Raw genomic sequence first — 22,426 nt, 5'->3', positions numbered from 1 at the left:
TAATATCCCAGCTGCCTGTATTTCTCCTTGGGATTTTAAGGGGGTGAAGTCTTAGTATTAACTCTTATGGAAAGTCAAGTCTTTGACCTTGTGTAATGGGGAACATAAGCAACAATCAAGGTCTCCTATAATTTTAATCTTCTTTGTGTCCATTTTGTTGCACTGTGTGGAACTAGTCTACATTTATGACTCTCATTTAAACTATAATCTGGAACTATTACCAAGTATAGTATAAGAAGGTGCAAAGCAAACTTCCTTTTGGCTTACTGTCAAGGGAACAATATTTGTGGCTTACACAGTAGGGGTGAAGAAGGAGACTTGTGCTGACATTGTATCCTTTTCACTTAGCCAGAAAGTACCATGTGTTCACAATTCATAACAAAGTGAAGTTTCTGTGGTAAATTCTTAGTAGTACACGTATCTGCAGTAAGTGTAAAGATTATGGCATTATATTTCAGGTAGTAGGAAGATCTTGGCAATTGTATCAAGGACAGTTTTTTACCCCCTCTGGATGGGGGGAATAAAAGCGTTGTAGAGTAATTTCAAAGTATCTGGGGGTTATTGACATGATAGTGGACATTTTTAACACCTAGAATGGAAAATTCTTTACTTCTGAAGCATAAATACATAAGTGCACTGTGGTCCTTATTGAAGAGAACATTTGCCTTAATTTAATTCTTAAAGTTTTCTGGCCAGTTGTAGAAAATGGAATATAGAGGAGCAATTGGAAAATCCTTATTTTGCAAAGCTGAGATTTTAAAAGAAAAGTAATTAGAAGCTTTGAGAATGTCATTTTAGTAACAATACACTGGGAAAATATGTTTGCTTAATAATAACCACCATTCTTTATTAAAACAAACACTTGCTTGAACACAAAACAATCTACCAATTTTATTATAATAGCTAATTACTATTCAATCTTGGCCTTTTTATATTTTTGCCTCTGAGACATTTTCCTATTAATTGTAATGGCATTTCTCAACCATAGAGTAGTCGTGTTTAGAAGAAATGGATTCATAACATCATCTCCTCTACATTTTCTGAATTCTATTATAGTGATATTTTTAATAGATTGTTTTCTTTTAAAAGTAATACGCTTATTTTAGAGAAATTGGAAAATACTAAAAATTACAAAGGAAAAAATACAAATCTTTGGCATTTCACCATCCAGAGATAAATACTCACAAGTAATATTTTACAGTATTTTCTTTCACATATACACATATGCACACATTGGGATTATGGTCTGTGTACAGTTTTGTAGCCTGCTCAAGAATTTGTTAGGAAAAATTCCAAGCATATTTTGAAATAAATATTTAGAGTCAAATTTAGTATAGTGAACCTGCACATATGCCATCTTGATTAAAAATTATCAAATTTTTGTTTCTTTTGTTTTCTCTCTCCCTCTTTCTTTTCTGCAGTATTGTAGGCCAAATCCCAAACATCATTTTATTTTTACCCTCATATAGTTCAAAATCCATCTCTAAATATATGGGTGTTTTCCTACTAATCACAATGCCATTATTATGCCTAATGAAATTCACAGTAATCTCTTAGTATCTAAAACCGGTTCAAACAGAGATTTCCCTGATTAGTCTGCTTTTTGTGCTTAACATTTTGGGGAAATAAGTTTCAGCTGTAACATGTGATTAAAAGTTAAAGACTTAAAATGTCTCGTCTGACTAATTGTCTTGGATAGCTTTCCTTCACTTCCACTGTTGAATAGCCTGTTTACCACACTCCACTTATTCTAGAGTTCTGACAATTTAAATGAAAGTTCTTACAGCGTTCTAGTTTGCAAGGACCTATGCTGTCTTCCTTGTTCCAGGCACATGTCCAAGTTAAAATGTATAGGAGGAACTAGTCCAAGCAGGAAGTTATCCAGGAAGCATTTGACTTCTGACAAACCACTGTAAACTCTTCTGTCTCTTGTAACCTCCTACATCTGCTGGGAGCAGGAGTAAGCTGCAGGCAGTGGAGTGAGAATGGCAGTGGGACACCCTATGTTTGTCATGCAGTCTACTTAAAGGAAATGATTGCCTCAGACAGAAGTCACCCAAAAAACTGCATTAGTGTCTAACATTCCTTTCCACCAAATTAGCCAGGTTTACAGAAAGGGTCCCACTGGTATTCACATTCTTATTAATGATCATAGTTTCAGAACTTTCAAGATGAGAGTTCCTTTTTATTCTCCACAGCAAAACCTCAAAATGGAGATGGTATCCACATAATTTTGACGTGATATCTTATGCAGGCTGAACTACATCTGGTACCAAATAAAGTCATGCTTAAAAGTGTGTGAAGACTGAATCCAAAAAGTCTTGGGATTAGATTTTACCATATGAAATGTTTCCTTTTGGAAACACAACATGACCTTTCTGATGAGCTGTATGAGAGGTGAATCTCCTGCCAGAGACCCAGTTTCCACGTAGCCTCTTCCCATAAGCTACTTTGCCTGTGGTGCTGAGACTGTATACCTTTGAGTGATGAGAAAGGTCTTAGAAATGGAATATGGCAAGATTTTGATATTTCTTAAATTCAAACTGAGAGCCTCTTTAAATAGCTTTTATAGTTTCATTTTGTTTGTGTCTGGATCTTGAATCCATTTCGAATTTATTTTGGTTCAAAGACTAACATTTTTATTCAAGCATTGTTTGATTATTATTTATTACTAAACATTCAACTGATGGAAACTGACAGGCTTCCAGACAGAAGTAAATCAGTAATGAAAAGACTGAATCTCACATCCTTCTGAGCTGGTGTAGATGGCCCATTTTTTTAAAAAGGCATTTTAATAAATTTTATTAATATATAATTACATATAATAAAATGCACTCGCTTTATGTTTTAACAAATATATATACCCGTATAACTATCACCCCAATCAAGATATAGAACATTTCCATCAGCCTACAAAGTTTTCTAAGGCCCTTTGCAGGTGATCCCCTGAGTTCATTCGGTTGAGTTGGATTTCAAATCAAAAATTCTAACTTCAGAGCCTGGATTCTTAACCGTTACACTTTACCGCTTTTCTAACTGAAGCTTCCTTTTCTTTACATTTACAGGGTAGTAGTTTGCCTAGTATATTTGCATTCTCATTGATTAATTATTTATTATTGATTTATAGGCTGGATTTAATTGCATCATCATTTATCCTGAAACTTTGGTATCTTTTTTTTATCTTTTTTCTTGACTTGCCACATCTAATAAGTAGTCGAGTTCTTGCAAAACATTTATAAATATCTCTTGGTTTGTGTCTCCTGACATTATCAGCAAAAAATATTTTATTAATTCATTAAAGTATATAATTCATTGTTTGGGTTATATAAATGTAATTGTTTTAATAATAAAATGTTTTCATTAGCAAGATAGTCTTCTAGAGTCTATGTAGATTCCATGTTCTCTATACCTTATACAGATAGGGTGAGTCTTTGCTGGTACCTATATATGTTTAATATTGAAGTATTGAATTGTAGAGGTTTTGTGATACAAGTGTTTTCTTTTCTAGGACTTTTCCAGATTTCGCAGAACAAAGTAGCAGTTCTTCTTCTAGCTGGTGGGCAGGGGACAAGACTTGGCGTTGCATATCCCAAGGGGATGTATGATGTTGGTTTGCCATCCCATAAGACACTTTTTCAGATTCAAGCAGAGCGTATCCTGAAGCTACAACAGTTAGCTGAAAAATATTATGGCAAAAAATGCATTATTCCATGGTAAGATATGTCTCATTGTGGGAATGTGTCTGGACAGATATTGTTTTATAATATTCAAAATGCATATATACTGTATTCATAAGGAGACATATTTCTTGTTACTGTTTTCTTGGGAGATAAATTTACTATATATGTTAAAAGTAATATATATTATAGCTTAATAGATGACCACTATGGACTTAATGAGCAATATATACTCAACACCAACTTTTATAACAACCCTGGGTACAGTAGACTCTTTCAGTCTAGAAACTTTATACTGATTGATAGTTCATTTAGATACAGAATTTCTGATTGAAAATCAGTTTCCTTCTGAAATGTGAAAGCTTTGCTCTGTTGTTTCTGGCATTGCTATTGAGGGATCTAATGCCATTCTGATTCCCAGTCTTTTTTTTTTCCCCCTCTCTGAAAGCATTTAGGATCCCTTCTTTAGTATCTGAAATGTCATGATGCTGTGCTATGGATCTATTTTCAGCCACTGCTCTGGATACTGAGTGGGCTTTCTTAGTCTAGAAAGTCATATCCTTAAGTACCTAGTTATCTAGCCCTCACCTCTTCCATGCACACGCCAGATGAAAACTGCATTGATTTCTCTGCTGTGGGCCAAACTTGTGTCCCCAGCCTCTACTAGTATGCTATGTTCTCAGGGTCTCTACCTTGGTCAGTGTTTGTCTCCTAAGCACCAAGAGGTTACAGGAAATTCTGCTCTGCTTTTTAGGAGTTTGGGGTTAGCTCTTTAATCTCTTTCCCAGAGCAGTTTTGGAAGTTAGCACATTTTGGAAGGGAAACCGCCTGTATGTTTGAAATCACTCAAGTCCTCAATCTTTTTTTTCAGTCCCGTGTGATCAACACAAGCTCTGCTGGTTTCTCTGTCCCTCAGCAGCAACCTTTGGTCCAAGCCAGATTCTCCACCATGAGCCTGTACCCCAAATCAGCAGATACCGTAGGACAAGGCAGCTGCACATTCTTAGCTCCCTTTTGAAAGATTTCTCCCTCTCTGGAATTTTAGTCCGATTCTGTGTTGCCTCTGGAGCTCTCTGATGCCTTTGAAGATACAGTTTTTGTAATTTTCCCAGCTTTTCTAGCTCTTCTCAACATGAGTACTAGCCTGCTGTGAACTGTTTTCTTCATCTTGTTTCCTGTGGGGTTTTCTTGAGGAGTATCTGTGTTCTAAGCAGCCAACATTCCAGTTACAGCTCTGGCTTCCTACTACCATATTGGATTTTCTTCTTTCTCTTTCTTCCCTGGCCTTACAACTCAGAATTTCTGTTCTTTCCTTATGCAGAGCAGTTTAGCCACCTCTTTTGTCATCTTATAAATCATGTCCAAACCTTTTGTACCCAAAGTTCCAAATACCCAGGATAATTTTTTATATAGACAGATACCTGCTAGGTATCTATTGTGGTGGAAAATTAGTTTTCTTTATTCATTTATTCATTCAACAAATATTGAATGCCTGCTTCTAGGTGATGGGGATAAATCAGTAACCCAGACAGAAATCCCTTCTTAGATATGTGTTTACATTCTAGTAAGGGCAAAAACTACTGTAGTCACTAATTGTGGTTTTAGATAGAATTTTTTTCCTTTGCTCCACTAGCATGGGTTGGATTTTTGTGACAACAGAGGCTATAATTATACTTTTATGATTCTAAATGGAGGGTTAGCAGAGTCTAGATTCCATTTCAAATTTTAATGAAAAGAACCACAAGAGATCATTAGACTGTATTGCAGTTGTCCTTTTCTCCCTATTTATTTAGGAGTTTTAAACTTAGAATACACTTTCACAGAGTTCTAAAATGTTTACTTAAGCCCTTTACAGGTTCTCTGTTGAAGGAGGTATGTTTAATATTGCTAAATAAATTTATTTTATACATAAGGATTGATGAAATTACTGGAAGTAATTCCCCTTGGGTAGCAGCTAATGAATGTGTCTTATCCAGGAAAAATATGAAGGAAGTCAAAATAAGCAAGTGCTCTCAGATTTTCTTTAGCTTAGGAAATAGACAAAACTTTATTTTGCCCCAATCCACGTAGCACCACTATTGCTTAGAAGATCTACTTTTCTCTTGCAAGGTATATAATGACCAGTGGCAGAACAATGGAATCTACAAAGGAATTCTTTACCAAGCACAAGTACTTTGGTTTAAAAAAAGAGAATGTAATCTTTTTTCAGCAAGGAATGCTGCCTGCTATGAGTTTTGATGGGAAAATTATTCTGGAAGAGAAGAACAAAGTTTCTATGGCTCCAGGTGTGTAATCATCCTTATTTAATGGTGACTAGAAATGGTAATAACATAAATCATTAAATTTTGATTTTTTTTAAATATGGCAATTTGGATATTTTAAAAATATTTTTTGGTAATTTGGAGAAATGATTTAAAAAGATGAAAATTGCTGAAATGGAGATACTTTTATACTTTTTTGTGCCAGTCTTTGTGGATGTCTGCCCTAGGGAGCAATTTGAGTAGGATTCAGGGTATTCATTCTTTTTAACCGGTATTTTATATATTCAACAATGTTCATGGCTATATTATTTATTATAGTGAAAAATTGGAAACCGTATGCTGTTTAGTAAATGAGAGTCTAAATTATGGTTTATAAATAGCATTAATTCTTAAATAGTATTAAAATAATTGGATATATTACATTGACAAAGAAATCATTTTAATAGGTTAATTGAGAGAACACAAAATACAAAACTGCGTACACAATCTGATTAGGGCTACTGCTTTGCACAGTTCCAGGTATTGAATGCTCATTGTAGTTTATTAAAGGCACCCACCAGAATTGGGCAGTGTACTGTCTGTGTAATCAAATACAGTGGCCCTGAGTATGATTGCAACTATAAAAATAAACCTACTGACAGATTTGTATTTATGTGAATCTGTACTTGGAGGAAAGGCTGAAAGAAAGAATAGTATTAACAGTAGTGCTCTACAGATATAAGCTTTTATTTCATCTTAGTTCTTTTTTAATCTTAATTTTTTTAATTAATGGAAGAGTTACTATTTTTGGCTCTATTTTGTGAAGTTGTCTAATTTTTTGTTATCATTTAACTTATGGCTGAGGTGGAACATAGAAGTATGTTAAAGCAGAATTAAAAATAGATGCAGAAAGAAGAGGCTTTACTTGGTTTAAATCACCACAGACCTTCGTATCAGTCTGTCTTCTTAACAAGTGATTTGATATAAAATGCTTATGTATTTTTATTTTTGAGATGAGTGAAATTGTCATTGTTGGGGCTATAAATATAGAGTTAACTTGAATCATACACATTAATAAAACTTGAAATGTTATGAAATCATTGCCTGATAATTTTATGTTTCATAGTATAGGTAGATTATTAAAAGGAGCTGAGTCAAAAAGAAATATCGTTTTCAGGGTTGTCTGGTCTTACATTGATAATGTTACTCCCCGGTTGCTTAATGCTAAATAACCTTCAAAATCTTGTGGTATAACTTTTTGATGCCTGATTCCTTTCTTGTGGATATTCAGTTTTCTTGGCTCTGTAATGTGAAACTGTGGTTTTCAGAGATCTTTACTCCAATTTGGAAACATTAAACAATCTTTGGGTTATCTTTGTCATGGGTTTTGGTGTGCTACTAATGGGCTATTTTATTTTCCAGATGGGAATGGTGGTCTTTATCGGGCTCTTGCAGCCCAGAACATCGTGGAGGATATGGAGCAAAGAGGCATCTGGAGCATTCATGTCTATTGTGTTGACAACATATTAGTAAAAGTGGCAGACCCCCGGTTCATTGGATTTTGCATTCAGAAGGGAGCAGACTGTGGAGCAAAGGTAATGCCTTTCTCAACTGCAGTGAGGCTTTCAATGATCTTTCTCTGTCATCCATTATTCCAGGAGTCAAGCTAAGTTTATTAGGCTGATTTGACTATTTTGGAACCATTCATCTCTCTAAAGTAACTAAACTGTCCCATACCCACTTGTCCTTAAACTGGCAAGACTTGATTTTAGAAGTAATGTTGCATACTTGTCAATCACAAGTAAGAGTTTAAAATATGTGAGGATGATTTATAAGTACCTAAGAAAGTGAATGATCATCACTAGACTTGGGATGGATTTATTAATATCAAAGTGTGTTAAATCAGAGTAGCCTAATTTTTTTCCTTTGACAAAGTTATTGGAGTTATAGGTAAGGGAAAGATGGTAGAAATAGAAGATACAAACTTCAGTAAGACATTTGATGGGGTATCTCATGATATTCTTGTGAATAAGATGGAAATATGCAGGTTGGGGATAAGAACAATTAAGGAGATTAATAACTGCATGAATGGCTGCAAATACACTGATATTAAGATGGAGGGAGGTTTACAGTGCTATATAATAAGAATCTGTCCTTGGCATTGTTCTTTTCGACATTTTTTAGTTGCATAGATGATACAGGAGGCATGTCTTTATGGTAGCAAACAAAATATATGGTATAGCTAGGAATAAAATAAGAAACATGCAAGACCTTAAAAGCACTTTAGAAGACTTAAAAATATTGATATAAACATTACTCACTAGAAGTCTGTAAAGTTTTCCATTCTCATCAAATAAATGTAATGCAATCCCAATTGAAATCCCTATAACACTATTTTGGAGACATTTGACAAAATGATTGCAAAATTTAGAATAAACATGTAAAGATATCCAGGAAAGTGTTGAAAAAGAAAGATGATTATAAAGGAGGATGGGAGATTAGAGACAATCTATCAGATATTAGAAGGACTTGTAAACAAAGTAACTAGGAGTGTGGTACTGGAACCATAATGGAATGACAGATTAATGGAAATAGAACAGTCAGAAACAAATTTGTCTGTGTATATATAAGAATGCATGATATAAAAATATGGCATTTCAAAACAGGGAAGGAAATGAATGAAATAACTGGCTAAAGATAAAGTAAGATCTCTCCCTCGAAGCTCATACCAAAATCAGTTTCAAATGGATGACACAGTTAAATATTAAAAAGTGAAACCATAAAGGTATTAGAAGATTTGGAATAATTTTATAATTTTGATGTGAAAGGAAGACCTTTCTGCCAAACACAATAACCATACAGGCTTCTGACAGAAACAAATTAGATTCACATAAATTTGAAGACTCTGGATTTAGAAAGAAGGCCTGCCATAAGATATATACAGTATCCTTGGTTAGAGATTTTCTATAATAAAGATGTTATTTCCCTTAAAATTAATCTAGAAATCTATCTAATGCAATGATGTCTAGAAGCTGAAATCTTAAATTTACCAGTACAACTTTTGAGAGATTGAGCTGATAGGCCTAATAAGACTCCTCTTAATTTTGAAAATAAAAAAGGAGTTGGTTTAGTTCATTTATTTAAGACCTCTATCGGGTCTAATACTCTCCAAGTATTTGTACTGTATTTTAAATAGCTACTAACCTGTAATAGAAACAGTGTAATGGATCATAAGTACTAAGTTTTAAAAAAAATAACAGTGTATTTCTGACTTTGTTCCACTTGGTGTCACTCTGTTTTCTAAAACAGAAACTTAAAGTTTACTGCTATAAGCTTTAGAATCAATTTAAACTTTATATGATCAGAGAATGTTGAGCCTGGAAGGGACCTCAGAGATCATCTGGTCAACCCCTTTGATCTCACAAATGAGATCCAGTACTTCATGAGTCCCAGGCTCAAGGTTCTTTATCAGATTAGCAGAGCCAGGATTAGAATTCATATTTTTCAACTCCTAGTCTTGATATTATATCACATATTATATCCATACTTTTTAGACTAGTTATGCTTTTGGTGGTAGCTCAAAAATCTTTAAACTGACGTGCTAACTTTTGTGAGTACACAGAGATGCAAGTGTTAACCAGTCACTCTTCTCCATCACCTGTGGGCTCTCTAGGATAAATCCAGACTTAGTCTTCCTGCAGACTCACTGTTTAGTCATGTGTCTGCATATGATGTAGTAGTCACTTGGTGGATGAATAAGTATTATGATGGAACCAAAATGACTAGAATGGTGTATATTAAAAACCTTTAGAAATGTTACAAAACATTTATGTTATCTGTCCTCCCTCTTTTTTTAATATGAAAATCAAGGTATTAAAATATATATTTAAAAACAAGTAAATTAGAGTGACTCATAGTGTGATAGCAGAAGTTTTTGCAGTACTTCTTTGATAGGCCCCTATCTTGAAGCATTAAGCATTTTTTGTGGAGTGAGAGCCTTGAGAAAAGACTTCAAAGAGTGAGGTAGTTTGCCAAGTACAAAGCTAAAAGAGTAGGAACCATTGTTAATTGAGGATCATTTTGTAAAGCAATTGCAGTAACTTTGAGGTTAAAGTGTTATTTTGGATTCAGCTTTTCAGGATTTAACTTGGGAAATATTGAACAAACCTCTTAATTTTATATTGTATATCTTTTCTGTAATATAAACTGATTTCCAACTTCATGTACTTTAAAAATTCTTTATTCTATAATTTAGACTTCTGTAATATTTGGAGGTTCATAGTTGTCATAGAAGTAAACCTTTGGGAAATGTAAAATGTGAATATGCTTATTTTTATTTTCCATGGCTGGTTCAGAGTAGGAGTATATAGAGGTAATTGGAAAATAAACCTTGTGTGCATTTAAAAAAAGGGGAATGAGAGGAATCTATTTAAAATTCCCTGTCTAGTAAGATACCCATGGTAGAGTACATGAAGAAAGAGGTGGTGATGGGTTGACAGATAAGAGTTGCAAATAAGCGTCTGATTGGGTGAGATCATTTTGCTGTATAATGTTTTCCTCCAGTTTAATCTACTTCCTTGGTAGAAAGTTTCTTTTCATTGAATACTGTGTTCCTTTCAGGTGGCAAACAGTGAAACTACACAGCAGGCTACTTATCCAGTAGCCCTGCCTCCCACAGCTAGACTCAAGGCCTGTATCTCTAATTGCTGTGTAAACCAAGTTCTCAACAGTGGCTTTCGTTGTCTGGAAGAAACTGCTACTGGCTGTATTTATTTTAAGAAATCAGTTGCTGAACAAAATTATATTGCATGTATGCTTAGGATAGACTTGTCGAATTGGGGACAGATGTTTAAAAAATACTTTGAAGCATGCTCAGTTGATAACTGTACAGGACAAAAAAATAATAACTTCAAATATTTTTTATTGATTGATACTTCTGTTGGATATTCATCTCATCTGAACTTTGATTTTAGTGCACTGAATTCAGTTCTTTCATAATTTTCTTCTACATAATTTAGGTCAGTGTTGTGTAGGATTATGGTGGTAGCATGTCAGAATCACCTGTGAAGTTTTTTAAATTTATGTACTTTTACATTTTCCCTCTGATTTTGATACATTCTTTTCTCAGATCCCCCACCAGCACAGAGCCATTGATAAATTATCAAATCACTGGTTTTCAAACTTTTTTTAAAAAAGTACAGAATCTCCTATTTCAAACAAAATCTAGTATGCAAAACAGATAAATATGGGTAGGTTTTCTGATTAAAGTTGGCATGGCAGCCCAGTGACCTACCTGCTCTAAAGCTTCTTCTTATCAGGTCCCTGAAAAACAATGAAAATGCCTTATTCATGAAGGAAAATTAAATTCTATTTTCAAATGAAGTAATGATTTGGGCAATAGAAAGAGAGACAAAAATGCCTTCCTTATGTCTTTTGTCTTGTGAAACTCAAAGAAATTTTATTTCTTTCATTCTCAAGTAATTGAGGGTGGTTAAGGATACATTAAATAATAAAAAATACAAGATATTTCTGGGATATAGACTCCTCATTTAATTATTCCCCGGCCAATGTGACTTCCTCTGTGCTATATATATATGTATGTGATGGAATTTCTACTCCATGGTTTTGTTAGGTGATACGTAGGAAGGAGATAACATACCTCATTTCCAGTTGGAAAGTAAGTCTATCAAAGTATACAAAGGTGCATAGTTGATTGTCGAAGGATTCTTCTTGCCTTAAAGATAATGCAAACAAAATTATAAATGTGGCCTCTGACAATGGCAGATCTCCAAAGACGGATTTAATGAAATTTCTTCCTTTACTGTTGTCTTTCCTTGCTGGGCAGGTGGTAGAGAAAACAAACCCAACAGAACCAGTTGGCGTGGTTTGCCGAGTGGATGGAGTGTACCAGGTGGTAGAATATAGTGAGATTTCTCTGGCAACAGCTCAGAAACGAAGCTCAGATGGACGACTGCTATTCAATGCGGGGAACATTGCCAACCATTTCTTCACCATACCATTTCTGAGAGATGTTGTCAAGTACGAACAAAATGGAAACCTTTTAAAATTGTATTTATTGTTAATCAGAAACTAAGTCACTTGAGCAGTAGGCAGTTCCCCCAAGTCCATATCCCACAGAATTCATCCTTTCTGAGGATCACTTTTATCAAATGAACATTTATCTCACACTGTGATTGTTTCAGTAAGATATATTAATACCATGAGGTGGGGATTAGTAGGAGCCCACTCCACAGTGCATTAACTGGAGTCCAAAGCATTTCTCCTTTTTCTTCTTACCCTCCTATCACTCAACCATGTGCTAGGTTCTGTTGAAGTGAAAAATAAGAAATGAAACATTCTCTTCTACAACTGGGAGCTTTTTAAAAATATAGATGTTTACCCTACACCAGCTGAATCTGAATTTCTGGAGGTAGATCTGCAGCATCTGTATTTTTTGAAAAGCTACCCATACAACTCTAGTTCAGCTGGCATTTAGGAACTAGTACATTAAAGAGTGGGGAAAAAAAAAAAAAGAACTTGAGAGGTGCATGAAAATCAGCTTGGTGGTGCCCCAAAGGATGAAATAAGAGCTATTTTATCTCACCGTATTTTAAAATGAAGGATATTCTTGCTTTTTGATTGACTTGGTGGCTTTTAGACATTCGAGATGACTGTCTACTTTTTACAAAGTTAATAAGCTTTACTTTAAAATATCAACTCCAGTTCTAAAATATTTCCCATTCTATTATGTCATTTGTAGCTGTGTTATTAATTCATAACAACTTTTAATACTCATCTTTTTATCCCATATTTGAAGAGATTTGGGCAAGTTAGGACATTTTATAAAAGACAAAGAAATTATGAGAGAGATATGGGGAGTGTGTATTTTTAATGTGGAAATTATTATTTGATTTTTTTAAAAATAAGGAAATGAACCTGGAAAAACCTATTCACTTATTATTTAAATATGAAATGAAACTTAGCATGTGCTCCTCACCTTGAAAATCTTAGTTCTGGTTGTTGCGCATTTGCTCCTGAGTGTTATCAGATTTTCTAGCATTTTAAATCTGGAAAGTGATTATATCTTTTTCTCCCTACTTCTTAGTGTTTATGAACCTCAGTTACAGCACCATGTGGCTCAAAAGAAGATTCCATATGTGGATTCCCAAGGGCAGTTAATTAAGCCAGACAAACCAAACGGAATAAAGATGGAAAAATTTGTCTTTGACATCTTCCAGTTTGCAAAGTATGTTTTGAATAGCACCAGTAAGATTTTAAAAATGTCTTGAAATGCTGCTTTTTATTCTGATAGGCATGAAACTCTTTGCAGGAAACATCTGCTAGCATATATCTCAGATACGACATTTTGATCATGAGTGTGGAGTCTAGATGCATTATCATTCTCTGGAATAAAACCACCACTCCAGGAGTATGGTCTGAGTTGCCTAATAGAACATCTTTCTTTTTATCGACTAGTTCCCGGGTCTCTTGCAGAGTTGTTAAGGTCATTTATTTTGACTGAGAGATTAAAAGGATGAAGATAAAGAATTGACCCATTTTGTATTTAGGATATCTTACTACCCTGTGAGTAGATGTTTCAGTAAACATGTTTTTTAGATTATATCATTTTCTATAAAGAGCACATTTGATGTTGATTTGTATTTGAGAATTTGGCAGTAGGAAAATGCAGAAGAAAAATTACCTGTGTAAAATTAATCTCCCTATATTTATGAATCATCTTTTTTTTTGCCTTTTTTTTAAAACCCAAGACAGATACTAATGTGATCTTTGTTTATTTTTTTTTACCCAGCACAGATACCAATGTGATCTTTGTGCATTAGGATTTCTAATCTTTCTGATGCACAAGAAGGAAGTGTTTTATAGTTGGAAATGGAAACGATTTCTCATTTTACACTGTAAAAGAAAATTTCAACGTTTTTTGGGTCCAGGGATGAGCATTATTTTATTCAGCATTCATTTGAAATAGGGTTAGAGGAGCCTATTTTTGAAGACCAAAGGCTTAGCTATAGAGGGAGGAGTCAGAGGCTATTTATGTATTTTTTTTAATTTCATAATAAAGAAGTCTTTGTATGGTTTCACTCTAGGAAGTTTGTGGTGTATGAAGTATTACGGGAAGATGAGTTTTCCCCACTAAAGAATGCAGACAGTCAGAATGGAAAGGACAACCCTACTACTGCAAGGCATGCTTTGATGTCCCTTCATCATTGCTGGGTCCTCAATGCGGGGGGACACTTCATAGATGAAAATGGCTCTCGCCTTCCAGCAATTCCCCGGTAAGTCAGTATCTTCTCTCTTTTGTATAAATGCTCTCTTGGACTTCTTTCTTTCTCTCTCTCTGATATATTCCTAGATTGTTTTTAAAAAAGCAACATGTTGATGTGTGGGCAGTTCCTGATGTTGAATAACAACAGCTTTGCTATTACAAAGATAATGATACATCCTCTTGAAGAGGAGTCTCTTCTAAATCTCTTCTTTTTTTGGAAACAGCCCCACCATGGCAGTGAAATGACTCCTACTACGTAATGGTCTCCTACTAAGTAAGATAATTGTTTTTGTATGCCATAGGGGTAAAGCCCGTTAGCAACACACTATGCCACAGGGCAAGTCCTTCAGCCACAGAGGATTGGTTGTGGCTGCCTAAGTCATCTGTCGCCTCATTACAAGAACCATCTATGAGACCCACCCAAAGCCCTGCCAGCCCCAGGCTACCTGCGAGATGTAGGCCCATCACAGTTTTCATCATAGCCCTTTTAGATTAGAGGGAGGTGCAAAGAAGTTAAGTGAATGGCAGTCACATTCACTAATACTGAGACTCTAGAAATGTTTTCCGTTTTCAGAAATTAAAAAAAAAAGTAGGTACTTGTAACTATTCAAATTCAAAATAAGCACCTTTAAGCACAGTGGCTCATGCCTGTAATCCTAGCACTCTGGGAGGCCAAGGAGGGTGGATCATTTGCGCTCAGCAGTTCAAGACCAGCCTGAGCAAGAGTGAGACCCCATCTCTACTAAAAATAGAAAGAAATTATATGGCCAACTAAAAATGTATATAGAAAAACTTAGCTGGGCATGGTGGCGCATGCCTGTAATCCCAGCTACTTGGGAGGCTGAGGCAGGAGGATTGCTTGATCCCAGGAGTTTGAGGTTGCTGTGAGCTAGGCTGATGCCACGGCACTCTAGCCTGGGCAACAGAGTGAGACTCTGTCTCCAAAAAAAGAAGAACCTTATTTATTATGATGAAACCTTCATTGGCACCTAGAATTTCCCCTTCTGTATCATCCATTGTTTCTGTACTTGTGTAAAAGCATTTTGTCATTTAATTTTATCATTAAAGGATACAGTGGATGGCTGCAGGAATGCCTGAATAAATATTAGAACATTGGACATTGCAACTTCTTGGTCCGAAACTTTTTTACAAGAAGGAGCGGTAGCTTCTGTCTCCCAGTCCAAGGCCATTTTCAGGCTCTGTATTGTCAACAAGCTTGCTCAGCAGCATGTCACATTGTCCTCATGTTTCATCTTTAGCCATTGAGTTTGTTTTTTTACCCCTTTAGGTCTCTTGTGTCAAATTTATGATTTAGCATAAATACATGCCATTCAGTCAAGTATATTCTATGACTCCACTTCATTGTTATTGTTTGATTTGTTTCCATTCCCATTAATGCTTATTTATTCCCACATAGCAGTGCTACAAATGGGGAGTCAGAGACCATCACAGCTGATGTCAATTACAAGTAAATATACTAGCCTGCCTACAGTGCATGGTGATGGGGCTGTGCTTCCCTCTGTACTAACTGGCGTTGTAGTTTAGTGCTCTGCCTTTTGGGGGTCTGGAGGGAGGAGGACGGTTGAATCATTGGTGGGGGCTCACTGCTTACTTGGTGGCAGGTCTCTTTCTGGATGGCACTAACTCAGAAGCTCAGTGCATGCTGGAAATGGGGGGCTGCTTTACTAAAGAATCCGACCATAGGTGTTAGAGCCCTCAGTGACAAATTTACAGATGATGGATAAGATCCAGAGCAGGTTACAGGCCAGGGAGTAAATTTGGATCTCAACTTACACCTTTTAGCATAAGCTTAAATTAGATGATAATAACATTCTAAGGATGTATCTTACTGAATTAGATACATGCTGTCCGTATGAAGGCTAACTGTTCCTGACATACATGATGGCTCTTAATACTGAGAAAACTATTCTTTTGATTTATTCCCACACTAATAGCTCTCCTTTTTGGTCACTGTCCATTGATTTTAGTTATTATCTTCTAAAGAATCTCTTTGTCTTAACAGCAGGTCATTTTTAGTTAGAAGTAACATATGCCCTCTCTCATCTGGGTGCTGATAGATTTTGAAAAAGCCATTATCTTTGTAGCTAAAGAGACAGCTTGATCTTCTTGTTACACTTTGAGAGTTATTAGGTTTAGCTTGGATTTTAAGTTGTTAAGATAGTTTGGGAAAGTGCACAGGGTAACAGATCTGGAGATGGAAGTCATCTCGGAAACAGAGTAGCACTGATGTCAGTGTCATGCATGTGCTTTTTCCTGTCTGAGCCACTCCTCTTTGCCCCACGGAGTGTTTCTGGGATGTGGCCCTGTAGATAAGGAAGTGCACTCGACGATCTGGTTAGTTTCTTCTAGGAGCCATAGATGACTATTGCCCCTCATGCTATGGGAACTGGGATGCAGGGCCCTTTGTCACTTTTGGTCTCATCCATTTTTAATATGTGGAAGCAAGCTGCTTTTATAACTTAAGAAATAAAACTTTGACCTTAAATTTCTTTCTCATTGAACCACAGCTTTTAACCTAAAAGTGAAATAGTGTCTTAATTATACAGCCAAAAACAGCATCCAGCTATCTTAGTTAACATACAGAAAGTTGTTAACATTATTTACAACGTTTTTCAAATGTCTTTTTCTTCTATTTTGGTCCCCTTCCAATTTACTTCATTTTAGCCATTTGTAAAATAATTAAACTGAAATTAAAGTCTGGCCCTAAATGAGATCATGGACTTAGGAATAGTTCCTGCTGAAACTCTTAGCACCAAAGGATGTCCTCAGACAGTTGGAAAAGATTACTTACAAGTGAGAGATGAAAAGGAAGTATTTTGTCTAAAAGAGGGAGGAAACTGGAGATATTCTGAAAGAATGGAAACGAGATTGCTGAGTTTTGATAAATGACCTTGTCTTTATTTTTCACCTTAATGCATATTGAATAGTGTTAGCTACCAAAAGGATGCTTGGCTAAAGAATTGGGGGGCAGTAGTGTTATTGGGCTAATTGGCCTGTATCCTGAGATTTTACATTTGGTGATGGTAGCTTCTGTCTATCCTCCTTCAGGGCATCTAACTTTGTTTACTAAAGTTGACTTTCTTAGTGTCTTTGGGTATCTTTGTGGTACTTAGAATGGAAGGTTCAGGGAAGCTATTCAGGGAATATTCAGGGAATATTCAGGGAAGCTAAGTATGTGTTCCTCAGGATCCTGGTACACTGAATCCTTTAGGGATTGAGATGGGACTGGGTTATATACATCTTATCAATGGGGTGGGCCCCCATTTTCCCATTTTGTTTATTAATAGTATGACTTTGAGCTGCCCCCAGAAGGTCTGGACTAGACCTCTTGGTTTCTTGTGATAGAACCTGGCTCATATCTGGAGCAATGTGTACCCAGCCTGTGCCTTCTCTTTTGTCCTTTAGTCTGTCATCTGTCTACCCTCATAGTTCATTTACTATTCATTCAGCCAACAAGCACTGGTGAGCCTGCTTATAGGCCTACAGGTGCTGTTAGTATCCTAGGTGCTGAAGCATCTTACACAAGAGGAATAAATCATTTCTTAACAATGTGGCAGTTCAAGATGCACATACATAAAAGTTAACATTGTCAGGCGGTATGTGATTGTGTGCTCAATGTGTGGTAGAAATGATAAGCACTCTAGGAGGCAGTGACTTAGCAGTTATCTGATAAATTATTTTTATATGAACAAATCAATGGGAGCAGTGACTATGAAATGCAGCCGTCAAGGAAAAGTTAGGTTTGAGCTAAATCTTGGAGGATGGGCATGGTTTTTACCAGTCAAAGGGACCATAGTTGAGGATGACTTGGAATAATCCAAAGAGTGTGACTGGCCTGGACTGAGTGGAAAGTAGCAGGATACGTAAGTTGGAATGGGATATGGAGGAAGGTTGACCGGTGGCTGAACTCAGAAGCCTCTGATTTTATTGACTTCACAAAAGTTTGAGACTACATACTTGGGAAAGCAACGAAGAGCTACAGTTTGACAAAACACTGGATTTTTGTGTGCCCTGTATCCTATTGGTAAGATTCTTGAAATGTCAAGTAACACAGAGGTCTAATGACTGTAAATGTATTTAAAACACTACTTATTGACTTTTGTGTTAGATAATTTAGAAATTGAGGATTGCAAATGACTATAAATGTTAGATTGTCACCTAGAAGAAGCTAATGGTGACTTCGGCCTTGCCTTTGCTTGGATGCATTCTGGTTTGGGTCTCTAAAAAAGGAATTTTGGAAACAGAAGTACTTTGAAACATTGAATAAATCAGCTCAGTTAATCTAGAAGATTTGGGTTATACAGAAAAACATGTACTGGGAAATAATTTAACTGACCTTTAGAATAGTACTATCTAATGTTAATAGAACTTCCGGTAATGAAGGAACTGTTCTTTATCTGCGCTGTCCAATTTGGTAGTCATTAGACATTCATGGCTCCTGAACACTTGAAATGTGATTACTAGGACTAAGAAACTGAACTTTAAATTTTTAATTAATTTTGAGAATCTTAATTTAAATTTAAGTAGCCACATGTGGCTATTGGTTACTATATTGGATAGTACGGCTTTAGTATGTCTGTCAACATTAGTACCTAATTTGCAAGGCCGTGGTGAGGATTAAAATGAAATATGAAGGATTCAACACCTAGCAGTGGGCCTGGCATGTAGTGTAAACTCAGTAAGTAGTTCCTTTCTCAAATGGGAACTTGGAAATGGTAAAAAAGTGAGATGTACATTAGAGGATAGTGTATAAAACTGGTGAAGTGCTGTAAAGAGCTACTAGTAATTATGGGCACTTGCTCCAAATGGTGTCTTTCTGGCCTTAAGTAAGCATTTCATGTTTACTTAATACTCAGGGAATTTAGTGATTTGAGTAGTATCTATTCCACTTTTTTTTTTTTTTTAACTAGGAGAATTTTGTTAGCTTCTCAGAGGAAAATATGGTGTGTACTTTCACTCTGGCAAGTAACATGGGAAGCAAAATCTTTAACACATATTTGGTTTTTTCCTTAGCTTGAAGGATGCCAATGATGTACCAATCCAGTGTGAAATCTCTCCTCTTATCTCCTATGCTGGAGAAGTAAGTTTGCTTTGGTTTTTCCCCCTATTCTTTTACAAAGTATTGTATATTTCAAAATAGCTAAAAAGGTGGATTTTAAATGTTCTCACCACAAAGGAATGATAAATATTAGAAGTGATGGATATGTTAATTAGCCTGATTTGATCATTCCACAATGTATACAGCATTGAAACATCACATTGTACCCCATAAATATATATAATTATTATTTGTCAATTAAAAATGAAACAAAACTTTTTTTAAAAGTAAGATTCTGGTGTTGTCTTATGGTTAGGTAGAGTTGCCGTTAGAGAAGATGTCACATTTTCTGATAGCCCTGCCCCGAGGAGTCCTTCCTGGGGTCAAGCTGAGAAGCTGCATTTATTCTGAATTCTTCTCTTTGAGAATTCCTGCATGGCTTTGCATCTATCCCACAAGTGGGTTAGTTGCAATTAACAGAAATCCATTGTATCTAGTCCATTTCACCTACTCATTGAAATACAATAGACTTTTAAAATAGAATAGCTTTGTTCTTTATTTAGGTAAATCATCTGGCTCATTCTAATGCATGTAATTTTTCTTTCAAAGGCTCTACTTTGTGCATATACTTAGTTCTGTCACTTTTAAAACCTGGAGATTTCAGGGGTCCCTACTATTGTAATTACGTAATATTTTTTTGGAGATCCTTGTCAGTATTGCTTAGTTGTAGCTTCAGAGACAGCTATCTTGCTTGGAAAGTTAACTATATTGAGAGATGATTATGGGAAAAGAATATGATCATATTAACTTTAGAAATTATAATCAGAATAATTTCTTGTTTGATTTATGCTTACATAAATCGGTCATTAAATCTAGTTTAAAAAGTATTTTAAATAGGTTTTTGACTTTTAAATTCTGCATCTCAATCTAACTTTTAGGCATTCATGCTTTAAATCATTATTACAGCCACTAAGTCCAGCATGAATAGTGCCCACCCACCAATTTTCTCATTGTGTTTCATTTCAATCCTTTCTTAGGGATTAGAAGATTACGTGGCAGATAAAGAATTCCATGCACCTTTAATTATTGATGAGAATGGAGTCCATGAGCTGGTGAAAAATGGTATATGAACCCCAGATATCAAGTTCTACCACAATAGGAATAGCTTTTATTTTTGATAGACCAACTGTGAACTTACAGGACCTCTCCTGGAAGACTGAAGTTTGAATATCCACAGGGTTTCATTTTACCTGTTGAACTCTTGTAATTACTACAAACTTCCCAAGATTCAGATTACTGAACTTCAGGTGGCATTTTTATGATTCTCAACTCATTGAAGGTCTTATTTATATTTTTCAATTGTATAATTTTTTTTCCAAACCAAGGAAAACATTGGCCATCCAGGAAATTTCCTACAGCTTAACTATCGTCAGGATGTTCAACATCACTTTACTTGTAGCTGGAAGCACTTGTTTTTCAAGTTGTATATAGTACTAAAGTCATTGTACATGTCAAAAGGTTTCTATGGTACTAAAAGTTTGTTTTATTTTATCAAACATTAAACTTTTTTAAGAAAATAATTGGGCAATAAAACAAACTTACGTTCTTGTCTCTGGAGTGTCATTTGCACCTTGAAGAAATTATTCCACTGGGAAAATACGAAACTTGGGAGAAACTTTAAGATAATGCATAAAAACGAATTGATGGTTCTGTGAGGTTACAGAGTCATAGAACTTTTTTCAATGAATATCTAACTTCGGACTTTTTCTTCTTATCACTTTATAATAGGGGATCTCAACTAAAGATGATTTTTCCCCTCAAGGGGCCTTTGGCAATGTGTGAAGATGTTTTTTGTTGTTACAACTGGGAGGGTATGATGGTACTACAGGCATCTAATGAATAGAGACCAGGGATGTTACCAAACATCCTATAATGCACAGGGAAGTCTCTTACAACAGAGAATTATCTGGCCTAAAATGTCAATGTCAAGGTTGAGAAACCCTATTTTAGATCATCCATTTACTCTCTTTTGCTCAAATATTTGATGGTACTTAGGAATCCAAAAGAATATGGTTTCTGGATTTCCTCAGCCAAGTTAACCACTACCATTACAGTTTTTTTTGTTTTTTTTTTTCCAGCAAAAAGACAAAGGTGGTTCTTTAAATATGAGCCATAGATCATTGGTCATTAGTAAGGTTTCTCTGTGTCTACACTAGTTTGCATGAAAATACTGAGCTTTCAAATGCATTTTATATAACATTTAAGTTTTGATCAAAAGTATACAAACTAACATCTGGATAAATGAAATATTCTAAAAATTATGTCTAGAGAAGCGATGAATAAATTTTATTTTTTACTAACACAAGATAGGATGTCATGGGTGGGTCTTTTGTTTAAGGATCACTTTTTTTTGAAGAACATATGATATTGATATCCATCTAAATTTTTTTTTTTACTAAGACCTAAGTAGTTCATCTAGCATATTTTCTGTTTTGTTTTATTTTGATAACCGCCCAATTTTGCTATTGTTATCCATTCCATTTTTCAAAAAGATTTATAAAGTTTGAGTTCTCACTGGAATGAGCTTCAAATGGATTGTGAGAACAGAACTGCAGAATTTTTAGCTTCTGAATGGTGCTAATGGTGTGATTCATCTTTTTTTCCTGAACCTTCACTTGCTGTTTCCTCTCTCCCTATCTTTATGATCATACCAGTAATGCTAGGGAAAGGGAGGAATGGAAGCATGGGCTTGTGGTGGTGATTGTGTTGGAGAGGTGCAGTAACAAGAGAACCTTGGATAGTTAAGGACAAAGAGTCTGAGAGCCTCTGAACTGTGAAGTTATAAGGTTATATATAGCATTATGTATCTTATGAGTCCTTGTGAAATAATTGTTATAAATTCAAAAAATGCAGAATTGGGTAAAATGCTTACAAAAATATGAGAATCATTTGGCAATAGTGTGGTAGAATTTATGTGAGAGTTAATAATCACTTTGAGTCTGGTGAAATCATACCTATTGTGATTTGATAACTTTATTCATAGTCACAAATGAACATATAAGCCCAATGGGTGTTTTATCTGAATATTTGATTTTTCTTCCTCAATTTCCCTCTTGCCTCTCAAATTTGATCCAGTTTTCATGCCCAAAAAGTAGTTAATAATAAT

At 35.3% G+C, this 22,426-nt stretch overlaps 1 protein-coding gene across 8 annotated transcripts in view; it reads left to right on the top strand.

Annotated features, from left to right (window-relative positions):
• The window catches only part of UAP1 (UDP-N-acetylglucosamine pyrophosphorylase 1), a 30,013-nt gene extending 7,795 nt beyond the window's left edge, over positions 1 to 22,218 (top strand). For 3 of the 8 annotated variants that reach the window (XM_069478415.1, XM_069478416.1, XM_069478417.1), the window contains 8 exons: positions 3,509 to 3,713; positions 5,787 to 5,962; positions 7,340 to 7,512; positions 11,763 to 11,956; positions 13,023 to 13,163; positions 14,023 to 14,211; positions 19,236 to 19,302; positions 20,298 to 20,877. In XM_069478415.1, the coding sequence (XP_069334516.1) occupies positions 3,509 to 3,713; positions 5,787 to 5,962; positions 7,340 to 7,512; positions 11,763 to 11,956; positions 13,023 to 13,163; positions 14,023 to 14,211; positions 19,236 to 19,302; positions 20,298 to 20,390 (1,238 nt within the window). In that variant the 3' untranslated portion in view covers positions 20,391 to 20,877. Of the gene's footprint in view, positions 1 to 3,508; positions 3,714 to 5,786; positions 5,963 to 7,339; positions 7,513 to 11,762; positions 11,957 to 13,022; positions 13,164 to 14,022; positions 14,212 to 15,618; positions 15,670 to 19,235; positions 19,303 to 20,297 lie in introns of all 8 variants that reach the window. The other 5 variants (XM_069478412.1, XM_069478413.1, XM_069478409.1 and 2 more) reach the window with 4 other exon arrangements.
• The last annotated feature ends 208 nt before the right edge of the window (positions 22,219 to 22,426 follow it).

This window comes from Eulemur rufifrons, chromosome 8 (genome assembly GCF_041146395.1).
Source record: "Eulemur rufifrons isolate Redbay chromosome 8, OSU_ERuf_1, whole genome shotgun sequence".
NCBI classification, from domain to species: domain Eukaryota; kingdom Metazoa; phylum Chordata; class Mammalia; order Primates; family Lemuridae; genus Eulemur; species Eulemur rufifrons.
This window is presented reverse-complemented; position numbering and strand designations above follow the sequence as displayed.